At 49.3% G+C, this 13,770-nt stretch overlaps 1 protein-coding gene across 1 annotated transcript in view; it reads left to right on the top strand.

Annotated features, from left to right (window-relative positions):
- Positions 1-13,770, top strand: part of LOC107118560 (C-type lectin domain family 2 member D-like) — a 33,800-nt gene that overhangs the window by 10,242 nt on the left and 9,788 nt on the right. The window contains exon 2 of the mRNA XM_015420924.1: positions 7,759-7,938. Coding sequence (XP_015276410.1) covers positions 7,881-7,938 — 58 coding nt within the window. The 5' untranslated portion in view covers positions 7,759-7,880. The remainder of the gene's footprint in view (positions 1-7,758; positions 7,939-13,770) is intronic.

The raw sequence follows: 13,770 nt of genomic DNA, 5'->3' as shown, positions 1-13,770 counted from the left end.
CCCCCGCTTGCCCCCCCCCCCCCCCCAGCTCCCTCAGTGGCTCTTTGCTTCCTGTTTCCTGCCTCTTGCCTCCCCCCCCCACGCCGCTCTCACACACACTCACATACACACAGACAGATAGAGAGAGCCTTGTGGCCGCTTTGTGCCAGAGTGATAAAAAGACAAGCCTGCCTGCCTCCCCCCCCTCACACACACACAGCCTGGTGGCTGCCTCCTCCCTCTCCCCCCCACCTCTCTCACACACAGAGATAGAGAGAGCCTCATGGCTGCTTTGTCTCAGAGAGGTAAAAGACAAGTCTGTCCCCCCCCCCACACACACACACCCATCGCTTCTGTTTTCTTCTCTGGGGCTGCTCCTCTTTTGGTGGGGAAGGTAGGAGGAGGAAAAAGAGACAGAAAAAGCAAAATTAGAGTCCCAGCTTTAAGACCAGCAATGTTTTATTGCAGGTATAAGCTTTTGTGTGCTAGCATACTTTTGGGGAGGGAGGGAGGGAGGGGGGATTCTTCTGACAAGCACAATGTACATTGAGGAAATTATTTTGGCTTATTCTGAAAAGTTTTTTTTTAATGATTGGATTTCTCTGTTCCTATCTGGATTTATTTTCTTTCAAAAAGACCCTGATTAGGAATTAGAACACTTGGATTGGTCCTTATATCTTAGAGAGTGGAGTGATTTCAGATGCCAAATGATAATAGCACACATTGGTAATGAGACAAGAAAACTAGCTCTCAATTCAGTCCAGGAGGATGCATTGTCTTGAGCTGTTATTATCAATTGCAATTCAGCAGTCTCTCTTTCTACTTTCCCTTTGAAATTCCTTTGTAAAAGCACTGCTACTCTTAGGTCAGCAAGTGAATGTTGTGGTTTCTAATATCAGACTTACGTCCATTTGTTCTTTGCATCCTCCTGGACTGAATTCTCCTGGATGGAATTGAGACCTAGGTTTCCTGTCTCATTACCAATGCTGGTATCTTCACGCCTACTACCCCTCTGCATATCACACATAATCCAGTTGTGCCTGCTATTGCCATGCAGCATCTGAAATCATCTTTATAAAGTTTATATCTCTGGTACCTTGTGTTAAATTTTGTAGCACACATGGACCGGCCCAACAAATTGACATTTATGTCAGATCCAGCCCTCGTAACAAATGAGTTCGACACCTTTGGCGTATGTGATGTTGTTAGGTTGGTAATCATGTTGTCTGGGTGTATGTGGCAGCAAATTTGGTATCTGGGTTTATTGAAAGCTCTGCTACCAGTGTCCATGTTTGAGTCAGATACTGTATTATTGTGGATGAGGAGTTGTTTAAGATTGAGGGGCTGTCTATGTGCAAGAAAAGGTCCCCCCCAGTGCTTATGAAAGAGAACTGTCATTATTCAGCTGTTTGCCTGAACTCTGAGGACAGCTTAGAGCAGGAGTCCCCAACATGGTGCCCATCGACACCTTTCCTGGCACCAGCAAATGTTTTTAGAAACTGGGCAGAGGCAGGTGGGGCTTTGCCTTGCAAGGCTTCTGATTGGCCATTGGAGGTTTGATTGGCTGTGCAGATTAAAATGTTTCTTTGGCAGCAGCTGCCACCACAACACAAGGCTGCTCACAGTGGGACTGAAGGTAAGCCGTGGCAGTCATTTCGTGGTGGGCTGTGCCCGTCATGCCATGTCAGAATTCCAGAGGTGCCCACAGGCTCAAAACGTTCGGGAACCCCTGGCTTAGAGAGGTGAGGCCTTTTGTTTGCATTTGTCAATGCAGCCAGTTCTTTCTTCTTTCATTTGTATGGTTTGTTTTGTTTTCATAGAATCATAGAGTTGGAAGGGACCTCCAGGTCATCTAGTCCAACCCCCTTGCACAATGCAGGAAATTCACGAATACCTCCCCCCTACATCCCCAGTGACCTCTGCTCCATGCCCAGAAGATGGCAAAAACAAACAACTCCAGGGTCCCAAAGTGGCAATCAGCATTTCCCTTTGTGTGTAAGAAAAGGGGCACGAGAACTAAGCACTGATGCAACCCTTCCTGCCCTCCCTCTCATAATTTGCCTAAGTTCACAGAATCAGCGCTGCTGTCAGATGGCCCTCTAACCTCTGCTTAAAACCCCCAAAGAAGCAGTGTCCACCACCTCCCGAGGAAGCCTGTTCCACTGCTCAAACTGTCAGAAAGTTCTTCCTAATGTTTAGCTAAAAACTCTTTTGATTTAATATCAACCCATTGGTTCTGGTCCGACTTTCTGGGGCAACAGAAAACAACTCCGCACCATCCTCTATATTGTTTTGTTACAACTTGGGTGTGTAATATACTTGCCTAGACATAAAAATTCGTCATCCTGTGTTTCTGGAATGAGCTGAGCCAGTAAGGTGGATGTGTTTGTTGTTGCTGTCTTATGGTCACCCTGTAGGGTTTTTGAGGCAAGAGATGAATAGAGGTGGTTTGCCACTGCTTTGCTTTCGTCAGTGTATCAGCCATGGTATTCCTTGGTGGTCTCCCATCTGGCTGACCTTGCTTAGCATCTGAGATATGATCAAATCAGGCTAGCCAGCACTAACTAGGCCAGGGCAGTAAGATGAAATGGGGTTGGGAAAAGGTAACTTCTTTTGGGAGAGGTGTGTGTAGGGATGAATCAGGAGCTAAAAATGGAGGAGAGGATAGCCACATTCACCATCTGGAGATCCTTGGAGGAAGATCGGGGGGGGGACGGGGGACGCCAGCACCTTGAGGAGCTGTGGGCTGAAGTGACTTGCTAGGGAGGTAGCAATTCTCTCCTAGAAAAAATGGCACCCATAATACTGTTTTGGGGCTGCTGACAGCACTAAATATGGATGTGCCACAGAAGGGGAAACAATACTGCTGCAGTGTGTGAGGTACTCTTTATCTTACCCAGCACTAAAAACAATTAAGAAGTTGCCATTGAGTCACAGCTGAGTCATGGTGACCGAATGGGATTTTCAAGGCAAGAGACATTCAGAGGTGGTTTTCAATTCCTTGTCTCTGTGTCACGACCCTGGTATTCCCTGGAGGTCTCCCATCCAAATACTAGCCAGGGCTGACCCTGCTTAGCTTCTGAGATCTGAGTAGATCAGGCTAGCCTTTGGCTATCCAGGCTAGGGTCCCCTTTAAGAGGAGATTAATATATAGAAATGGGTAGCTGGAGCTTTTCATGGCATGGCAGCCAATTAATCCTCTGTTTTAAAGGGTGGGACATTTTTCCTCCAGGTTTTTGGCCACCCTAAAACCAAAAGAAGGCCCCAGAGGCTTCTGCAATGGCATGGTGAGGAGCCTCACCCCTACATCTGGTGGTGTGAAGGCTGGTGTGCTTCCAGTGCATGAAAAAGGTGCCGATTTCCCACATGCTGCTTCCAAGACAGAATCCCCAGCTCTCAGTGGGTAAAGGCTTCAGAGGCTTCTCAGGCTTTGTGAGGCTTCCAGGATGCTTCCAGGGTTGCCCACCAGCCTGGAGAAAAAGTCCCGTTCCTTTAATAGAGCCTTAATGTATGGAAAAGGATGAGATGGCAAAGGATGAGATGGTTAGACAGTGTCATCGCTGCAACGAACATGAAATTGAGCAAACTTCAGAGGACAGCGGAAGACAGGAGGGCCTGGCGTAATCTGGTCCATGGGGTCGCGAAGAATCGGACTCGACTGTGCGACTGAACAACAATGTATGGAAAGGGGAAGTTGAAGCTTTCCAAGGACATGGGAAGTTTCACCTGGCGTTTACTGCAGATCAAACTGCTATAAAAGGGATGCCAATTCCCGGGGGGTGGGGGTAAGATCCCCCAATTTCACAGGAAGCCCCACCCCCACCAGCAGCCGCCCCTCTCCCTCCCCTCCTGCAAGATTTAAAGGGCCCTCGAGGTTATTGGTGGGAGCACGTCATCCACCAATCAGTTGGAGGGCTCTTTAAATCTCGCAGGAGGGGAGGGAGAGGGGTGGCTGCTTGGAGTTCAGGTGTGTGAGGGGCCCCCCCTCCTCAAAAAAAAAAAGCTCCCTTTAAAGGGTTCTTGCAAGCCAGGGTGGAGGGTGCTTTCCATGGGGTTGCATTCCCAATGTGATGATGTCACTTCTGCATGACATCAGGCATTGGGGATGTCCCTGCCCCCGCTTGGAATGCCCCCCAAAGTCCCCCTCCGGGAAGGAGGCAGAACCTTGCAACCCTGTTGCTGGGCAGGGCCATAGCTTAGTGGTAGAGCATCTGCTTTGTATGCAGAAGGTCCCAGGTTCAATCCCAGGTATCTCCAGTTAAAAGGATCAGGTAGTTGGTAATGTGAAAGACCTCCACCTGAGACTCTGGGGAGGTTGCTGCCAAGCTGAATAGACAATACTGACCTTGATGGACCTCTGGCCTGATTCAGTTGATGTTGGTTTCATGTGTTCACTGGGTGACCTAGAACCAGTCGCGCTCTCTCTCAGCCTAATGGTCTTCAAATGGTGACTTGGACTGAAATAGGCCAGGCCCCCCTGGGAGAGGGGGACTGGGAAGACAAAATTCCCAGAGCCCAAAGGTAGCTTGAGGGCCCTGAGCAGAGGCTCTCTGACAACCTACATGGTATTATTTAGCTTTCCTGAGAAGACGCTGCTCTGTCCTTTTGGCTGCAATCTGTCTCTCTCCTACACATACACGTCTGTCTGCCTGTCTGTCTGAGTGTTGTCTCAGATTCTTCTGCCATCCCCTTCCTGCTCCTTCACCCTTGTACTGTCATCCGCATGAAGAGCAAGAGAATCTTTTCCTCTTCTCCTCTTTGCAAAAAGCCCACCATTTGCTGCCTGTTCCCTGCCTCATTTCATCACTTGCAAAGAGAACCTTCTCTACACCAAGAACAGGATTGCCCTCTGGTAAATGAGCGGGGAGTGCTGTGGGGATGGGGAGTTCCCAATTACTTCATGCCCCAAGAAAAGAATATGATGGAGGGGACAGGCCCTGTGAAACCTCACGTTGTGATACTAGAGGCCAAAAATAGTTTCCAGGCAGTTCCTCCAAAGAAGCTATTGGTTGAAACAAATGAGTGTCTAGAAGAACTTCAGAGTCCAGAGGCACCTTTAAGACCATCAAAGGTTTATTCAAGGTGGGAGCTTTCGTGTGCAATAAAGTTCAGAGCAACAGGGCTGACCACCTGGAACAGATCAGTGTCTAAGATGCCGCGGGAGTTTGAGGTCCGGATAAGGTTGCCTGCTGACCCATAAAGAGGCTTGGTTTGCTTATCTGCCTTTAATGCAGGGGTGGCCAAATTGCAGTTTGGGAGCTGCATGTTTCTCTTTCGCATGAATTTAATGTTAATAGAAAAGTAAATTTGCATATTTTTCAATAAAAACATATGTGGAATATTTGTTCATTCATTCATTCATTCATTCATTCATTCATTTATTTTTCATATTTATACCCCGCCCTCCCCTTTGGGCTCAGGGTGGCTTACAGATGCAGGGCTAACCTTGCCATGATAAAACATAATATACATAACAGTTTAAAAACATACAGTACGTCTAAAAATCCTAATTTAAACAAAGTGCTCGGTGTCTTCATAGTCCAAAAGATGACGGAATGTATGCCCGAAGTTCCTGGTAGACGGTTGAAGGCTTCTTTCATGTTCAGATGTTTCCTCAGGGCCACAGGGCCACATCCAACCCACAACGATGGTATTATAGTGGGGGGCGGGCGGCGGCTCCTACTCAAAAGCCTGGCGGAAGAGCTCCGTCTTGCAGGCCCTGCGGAACTGCATAAGATCCCGCAGGGCCCGGATCGCCCCTGGGAGCTCGTTCCACCAGGTAGGAGCCGCCATCGAAAAAGCCCTGGCCCTGGTAGCGGCCAGTTTGGTATCCCTGGGGCCCGGGATAGCTAGCACATTTTGGGCCCCTGACCATAGTGCTCTTGGGGGAACATACGGGGAAAAGCGGTCCCTCAGGTAGGTTGGACCCTGGCCATGTAGGGCTTTATAGGTCTTGCGGCTCTCAAACATCTGACGTGTGGCTGTTACATTAAGCAAGTTTGGCCACCCCTGCTTTAATGGAAGCCTGACCTAGAGAAATCAGCAAGTGGCACACTGTTGACCAAACAGAGCAAACATTTATTACTGTCTCATTCCTGCAGTCCGGGCAGCAGCTGTGAGAGGCACAGGAGTAGGAGCTAGTAAGAAAACAGTTGGGAAACCAAAGATCTGGGCTGGGATAATTGCACTGGAACTGTGAGGGATAATTGCACTGGAATAATTGCACTGGAACTGGGATAATTGCACTGGAACTGTGAGGGGCATTTGGTGCTGGCAAAGGACACAGACGCAGGATGGATTTGGGGATGCAGAATCGGGCAGAAGACAGGGAGTGGAGAGGAAGGGAGAGCCAGAGTCAGTTGGATTTCAATATCCAGAGACTGGAGATGCTTTTTTAGAGTTAGTGCCGATGTGGATCTCAGATCCACCTGCATCCTTCCCATGGAGGATTAGATGAACTTTTTACATGTGCCCCATTTTCCTTCCCCCATTAATCTCCTTTATATCAATGTGTATCACTATATTCAATGGGGTTTATTGCCAGCCGTAATTCGTGCCTCACATTTACTTTATAAAGCACGTCACAGTGTCCTGGTTAGGTTCCTTGGCTGGGGAGTTTTTCTGATTCTTATGGCTCTTTTTAATTGAGGCAGTTTGGTGTGGTGGTTAGGGGTGCGGACTCTAATCTGGGAGAACCGGGTTTGATTCCCCACGCCTCCCCATGCAGCTGCTGGTGTGACCTTGGGTCAGTTACAAGTTATTTCAGAGTTGTTCTCTCAAGGGGAGTCCTCGAAAGAGCTCTCTGAGCCCCACCTGCCTCACAAGGGTGTCTGTTGTGGGGAGGGGGAGGGAAAGGAGTTTGTAAGCCACCCTGAGACTCTGAGTGAAGGGTGGGGAATAAATCCAATGTCGTCGTCTTCTTTAATGAGAATGCACGCTGTAATTTTTTTTCTTTTGTTCACATTTGTCAGTATGCGTGCTCTAAATGAGGGCTCCCTAAAGAACAGAGGAGATCCCTCCTGGACTGTTTAGAAGCAGCTGAGACTGGAGGGAGGGGGAGGGGGAGGAAGCCAGGGCTCATTCTTCATTTTGGAGAAGAGACCCTTTTGGGGAAGAAGCTAGATTTCCTTGAATCTGTCTCCTCGCCTTTCATGTTGACCAGTGCTAGGTAGTTATTATTTGAAAGTGGGGTTATTGTTTTTTGCAGCATATTGTATTGAAATGTGCAATGTGTAGATAAGTCAAGTAAAAATGTGTTTTTATAATTATGCTGTCCTTTTCCCCTAATGTTTCTTCCTTGGGGGTGGAAAGTGTTGTCAAGTCAGAGCTGACTTACAGCGACCCCATAGGATTTTCAAGGCAAGGGGCATTCAGAGGGGGTTTGCTGTTGCCTGCCCCTGGGTCTCGATCCTGGTATTCCTTGGTGGTCTCCCATCCAAGTATTGTCCAGGGCCAACCCTGCTTAGGTTCTGGGATCTCATGAGGTTGGGCTATCCTGGGATATCCAGGTAAGGGCAATGTTTCTCCCTTAATGAACAATTATTCTAATCATAGGTGGTAACAGCAAGCCAATAATAATTTGGTTTTTATCAAGGTCACATGGGCCCCCCAAATGATTTCTTTGTCTGGGGGCCCTTGGCAGTCCTGGTATACACCTGTCCAGGATTGTGCTGTGAAAAGCTCTGTGTTATTGTGTGCAGCGTCGCACAAGGCTTTTCGTTACTTGAGCACCGGTTTGTCAGCCCAGTCTGATGTCCTGATCTGGTGTTCTGATTACAGGTTAAAAGAGGCAGAAGCTCTGCACATAACGGGAACGGCCTCCGGAGTGCAGTTTTTTCTCTCCTCACAACTCCTGGATCTTCATAGAAGAAAGACGGACATTGGACACAAAATCTTCAGAAATGCCCCAGCGGGATGCTCTTGCCCCCAATGGGCACTTAGTGGGACAAAACAATTCAGGTAACTGCAGCCCCTTTCTCTGGAAGCAGAGGGACTGGAGAGTGGTCACCTGCCCAAGAAAAATTTTATGTGCTCAGCCAGACTGTGCTTCTGGAGATAACATTTCTGTACTTAAGAGGACACAAATGGGCATCCCTTTATTTGAAAACGTTTTTTGGGCTTTATGTCTCAACGATCACTTTATTAAAAACATAAGAAAAGCCCTTCTGGTTTAAGCCGGGGTCCATCTAGTCGAGCATCCTGTCTCACACAGTGGCCGACCATTTCCTCTGGAGGTCCAGCAAGAAGGCATAGAGGCTGAGGCCTTCTCCTGATGTTGCCTGCAGGCACTGGTATTCAGAGGTTTACTGCTCTGAACAAGGAGGTTCCCTTTAGTCAGCATGGCTAGTAGCCACTGATGGACCTGTCCTCCGTGAATCTATCTAATCCCCTTCTAAAGCTGTCTGTGTCTGTGCCCATCGCTTCATCCTCTGGCAGTGAATTCCGTATGTTAATCACCCTCTGTGTAAAGAAGTATTTCCTTTTGTCCATTCCCCCCAAAAATACTGTGTCTGCTTTTCCTAATTCTACCTACAGGGACAGCTACCACCTGTTTTTCTTGAGGTATGTCCCAAAATAGAGTTGCCAACTCCAGATTAAAAAATTCTTGGAGATTTGGGGTGGAGCCTGAGGAGGGTGGCATTTAGGGAGGGGATGGAGCCTAGCAGGGACATGATTAGGGTTGTCGAGTTCATTGGAAACTCTGGCAGGGGAATGGTGGGGGGGATGTTCCAGGAGCCAGAAGCATTACCCCCCCCCCCAGAAGTGATGTCGCACAGTGTGCTTACATCACTTCCAAGTGATGTGGGCACATTGGGGCCAAGCTGTGGTTTTTGGGCAAAACTCTATGGTAAAATCACCCTCAAACCATTGAGTTTTGCCACAAAACCAGAGTGTCGTCCTTGGCGTGCCCATGTCACTTCCGGGTGACCACGTCTCACAACGTTGCTGGTGGGGGTGTCCTCCCACTGGCCGGCAGCGGGCAGGAGCCCACAAAACCAGTCAAACCTAGGGTTGCCAAGTTCCCCTGGGGGGTGGAGAAACCCCTGCCCAAGAGGCCCGTTCCCCGTCGGTGGAGATTGGGCCGGCGGGGGGACCCCACCCCCAAAGTGCATGACGTATCTGGTGTGAACATGTCACCTGGAAGTGACGCAATTGCGATGGGCACGTTGCGGGGGGACACTCTTATCATCCGAGGGAAAACTGTATGGTTTTCCATTGAATGATTGTGGCCCCCCTCCCAACGTGCCCGACGCGATTGCGTCACTTCCGGGTGACGTGATCGTGGGACGTGCGCCAGGAGACTCCCGGGGACGTCCAGGACTCCCCCCACTATTACAAAGGTAGGACTTAGCAACCCTAGTCAAACCCCTACCCCCAACTGGGGAATGGCAACCCTAGGTGAGATGCTGTAGACTCCCCCCTCTGAAGCAGCCATTTTCTCCAGGGGAACCGATCTCTGCAGTCTGGAGATCAGTTGTAATTCCAGGAAATCTCCAGGACCTACCTGGAAGGTGGCAACCCTAGTCCCAAGGAAACGCTTCTATAGTCCTCCCCACCTTCTTGCCGTCATACCCGATGGCGAAGAAACTGGCGTTTTGAATTCAAGGTAGTAACTCTGCTTCCCCAGCCAGGATATTTATTTCAAGCAAGGTCTGTTCACAAGGCATCGTCTCAGCCCCCGCGGCCTAGCAGCAAGCTGGTAATTACATGTATGTAATTTCTGTACTGCCCTTTTGTGTACGTGGTCTGCACGTCGCCCACAGACTCATTGCCCCGGGTTCGGGGTTGCCCAGAAGGAGGGGAGATGCTAATCTGCCTGTTTTCTGACATCCTCAGCAATCTTGTTGGCCTTTGAGTTGCGAAGAGAAAATAAAAAGGGCCACACCGGTTGCTAAGAGATAAAAATAAATAAATAAGTCCAGTGGTGCAAGGAAAGCAAAAATATACTTTATTACTCAGTTAAAATTCCCTACGGCTACATGTTTCCCCAACAGGCTTCTTCAGGGGAATATATAGCAACGTTCTATATTGCAACATTCTAAATTTGGCCCCTTTAGTGTTTGGCTGGAAGAACTGCCACTCAGAAGACGCTGGCTGGGTTGACTGGCTGCTTTGTGCAGTCCCGCCCAGCGTTTCAAGGTCTTTTGCATGTGGAAGCTGATTGGACTTCACTCCATTCCACACCTCAAACTCCCCCCCCCTGCAAGGCAGTTGGAATTTTCAGTTGCATATGGGAACTGCTGTATTCTGAGGTAACATATGTCCTCACTTAAAAGCTGTCTGGGGGATTATGGACCATTCACACACTTTCAACCTTAACATACCTCATAGGGTAGTTGTGCGGATCATACGGGGGAGAGGAGAATGATGTCAGCTGCTTTGGTTCCCACTGCAGGGAAAGACTGCCCATTCCCTAGCCAGAGGCTGTGGGAAGGGGGATGTAAAACTTAAGACAGACAGGCAGATAAAGGTTGGCTGATGGTTGCGTGGAAAGGACATAGGGTTGCCAACTCCAGGTTGGAAACTTCCAGGATATTTTAGGGATGAAGCCTGCTGAGGGTGGGGTCTGAGGAGGAGGAGGAAGAGGGGGACCTCAGACAGATACAATGCCATACTGCCCACACTCCAGACAAGCTGTTGCCAGTCTCCAGGTGACAGCTGGAGAGCTCTTAAAGCTTTGGTGCTAATTCAAACTGTTGCAATTTATCGACAGAGTAGTGTTTCGGAAAATCTTTAGGACGGCCAAGATTGGGGGTGAGGCAGGTGACGGAAGGCCGATGCCTCTGTCGCCCGGTTGGAGTGGGCGCGGGGGGGTCTGGAGTCGGGCAGCCGCTGGTGGGAGCCGCGGTCGCCCGGGCCGAGATTGGGGGGGCGAGGTGGGTGACGGAAGGCCGATGCCTCCGTCGCCCGGCCCTCTACAGAATCCACCCCCAAAACCTCCAGGTATTTCCCTCCTTAGAGCTGGCAACCCTACATTCCCCTCAGTGCCTGTTGGTAGGCAACTAAGCTTGGTCCTGTCACCTACTTTGGCCTTTGGGAGAAAACACATTGGGGCCAGTCCTGATAGGGTTGCCAACTCCAGATGGGAAATTCCTGGAGATTTGAGGGATGGAGCCTGAAGAGGGTGAGGTTTGAGGAGGGGTGGGACCTCAGACAGGTACAATGCCATAGACTCCACCCACCAAACCAATCAGACCCACATAGGGAACCATTGTTGCCAATCTCCAGGTGAGGGCTGGAGAGCACTCAGAATTACAACTGCTCTGCAGAAGGGAGGGCAGAAGTCAGCTGAAGTCAAAGGGGCAGATAATGATAGGTTGATGGTTAGCTGGGAAGGAGATGGGGTTGCCAACTCCACCCTCCAAACCAGCCATTTTGTCCTGGGTAACAATTGCTGCCAATCTCCAGGTGAGGGCTACAGATCACTCACAATTACAACTGCTCTTCAGGTAGCAGAGATCAGTTCCTCTGGAGAAAACAGTGGACTCTGTCATTATACCCTGCTGAGGTCACCACAGCAAATTGACACTGTTTGCCCAAAGCCAGAGCACTCCCCCAGAGCCTCTTTCTAGATCTCGTTGTATTGCTTTCACAACGGGCTTTACTGCTAGTAAACACGGCTACCCACCTGAAATCATCCTTGCAGTGTTCAGTTCCTTTTTCACTAAGGCAGTGTCTGCTTTTGACTTTTTCTTCTCCTTGCCTCCGCTGAGTTGTTCTGTTGACCTTTGGAAAGGAAGACAGGCAACTTCTCACGAGCAGAGGTGTTGGCAAGAAAGGAGTCCTGACCACCAACCAAAGCTCCCTCTAAGCTGCCGAGTCTTGTGAGCAAAAGTTCTACTTTGTGAGCTACTGGCATTAAAGTTGTGAGTGAGTGATTTGGCTACTGCATAAATTAGTTTGCTCTGGAGCCCTCCTTCCTGAGCTCAGACAATAATGTGTGAGCTGGAGGCTAAAAAAAAAGTGAGCTAGCTGACACTAACTCAGCTTAGAAGGAGCACTGTCACCAACTTTCCCCCCACCAGTGAATCTGCAGGGGAGAGAGACTCCCCACCCCTTCCTCTCAAGTGGACCGGCTTCTGCCTGCTGCAGTTTTGCAATAGGTCGACTGTCTTCTCTGGCTGGTCTACTTGTGAACAAGAGGGCTTCCACCAGCAGCCCTTCCTGTCTACAAGCAGACACCTGGTTGATCATGTTCCTCAGGATGTGTTGCCAGATGCCTTGAGGATTGTTACAGGAGGAATGAGTATCTCCTGAGTGTATGCTCACATTCCCAAGTGAAAAAAAATCCTCCAAAAGGAGGCTCAGAGGCCCTGAGATATCTTTACACTGGATAGATATTGCGCTTTAAGGTGCCGTTGCTGGCTTTCCATCTTTCTGCACACCCTGATACATACAAAAAGAAAGGGATGTCTTACTCAATTAGTGTTTGGAACTTGTATTTCTTTGGCAGTTCTGGATACCAGTTGCCAGTTTGTAGCAGGAGGCTGTTAGGTATTGAGATTCAAAATTAGCAGAGGTAGACTAAAGCAGCCAGACACATGTGTATTTGTCTATAAAAAGATAACTTTACTAAAGATCAGGTAAAGGGAACTTGGAGAACAAAGCAAAATAAGTCATCCTTACTAGCTCTAAGAACTTAACTTCAGACTCAGAGAGAGAACTTCAGGGTGAGGGAGCAAAGACCGATAAACTGAAACCCTATGCTCTCTTCCTTGGCTCGTCCCCAAACTACTGATTAACCAATTGAAGATTCCCAACACTAGCTAATTATGCATTCTGTCACCTTGCTCTAGTGGGAAAAACGTGCAGACAATACTATTGGATCTCTAACTAGAAATTAGCGTGCATAACAAACAGTAAATGCTTTCATGACAAACAGGAAGAGAGCTCACAAATATCCCAACAGAGGCCTCCTGCCCGTGTGCTTCATGTGCAGTTTTGGGGTTGGTTGTCATCAGTGTGCTGGCGATACCCAGCTCTGTACTGCCTTATCCAAATCTCCTGGTGATGCAGCAGAGGTCTTGAATTGCTGCCTGGCTGCTGTGGTTGAATGTCTGAACAGTGAGCAAACTGAAACTGAACCCTGGAAAGACAGAGGTCATGTTGGCTAGGAAGGCAGAGGCCTTGAAGGACATTGTTCTCCCTGCTTTTGATGGAGTTCAGCTGAACCTTGCTGACTCAATCAAAAGTTTTTGGGTTTTACTGCCTCCAGCATTATTTCAGGAGAAGCAAGTCAATGCAGCTGCAAAAAATGCTTTCTTCTGACTCGGCCGAGCCCATAAGATGCCCCTTTAGCTTGATATGGCTGCTCTGTCCTTCTGGATTCATGTAGGGCTGCCAAATGCCCCCGGGGGGCGGAATTCCTCCCAGTTTCGAGCCCCGATTCCCGCTCCCGTGGAATCGGGGCCCGGGGGAAACCCCACCCCTGCGTCCGCATCACCCAGAAGTGACGTCGGACGCTGGGGGCGGGGCCACGCCATTTGAGGGGAAAACTCGTTGTTTTCCCCTCAAATGGCGTGGCCCCGCCCCCAGCGTGTGACGTCACTTCCGGGTGACGTGGACGCCAGCGCACGCACGAGGTTGACGCCAGCCGGGAGCCCCCGCTCCTGGCCAAAATCGATTTGGCAACCCTCGATTCATGCCACAGTAACATCCAGACTAGACTACCATAATGTGTCGTACATTGATCTCTGCTCTTAATCGGACTCTGACACTCTAGTTTATTTTATTTATTTATTTTATTCGACTTATTATCCCCCCCCCCCCGGTTTGCCAGGCCACGGGGGG

The sequence above is a fragment of the Gekko japonicus genome, unplaced genomic scaffold (genome assembly GCF_001447785.1).
Source record: "Gekko japonicus isolate JY-2015 unplaced genomic scaffold, Gekko_japonicus_V1.1 scaffold2720, whole genome shotgun sequence".
In the NCBI taxonomy this organism is placed as follows: domain Eukaryota; kingdom Metazoa; phylum Chordata; class Lepidosauria; order Squamata; family Gekkonidae; genus Gekko; species Gekko japonicus.
Note: the sequence above shows the minus strand (reverse complement) of the source record. Positions and strands in the feature narration are given on the sequence as shown.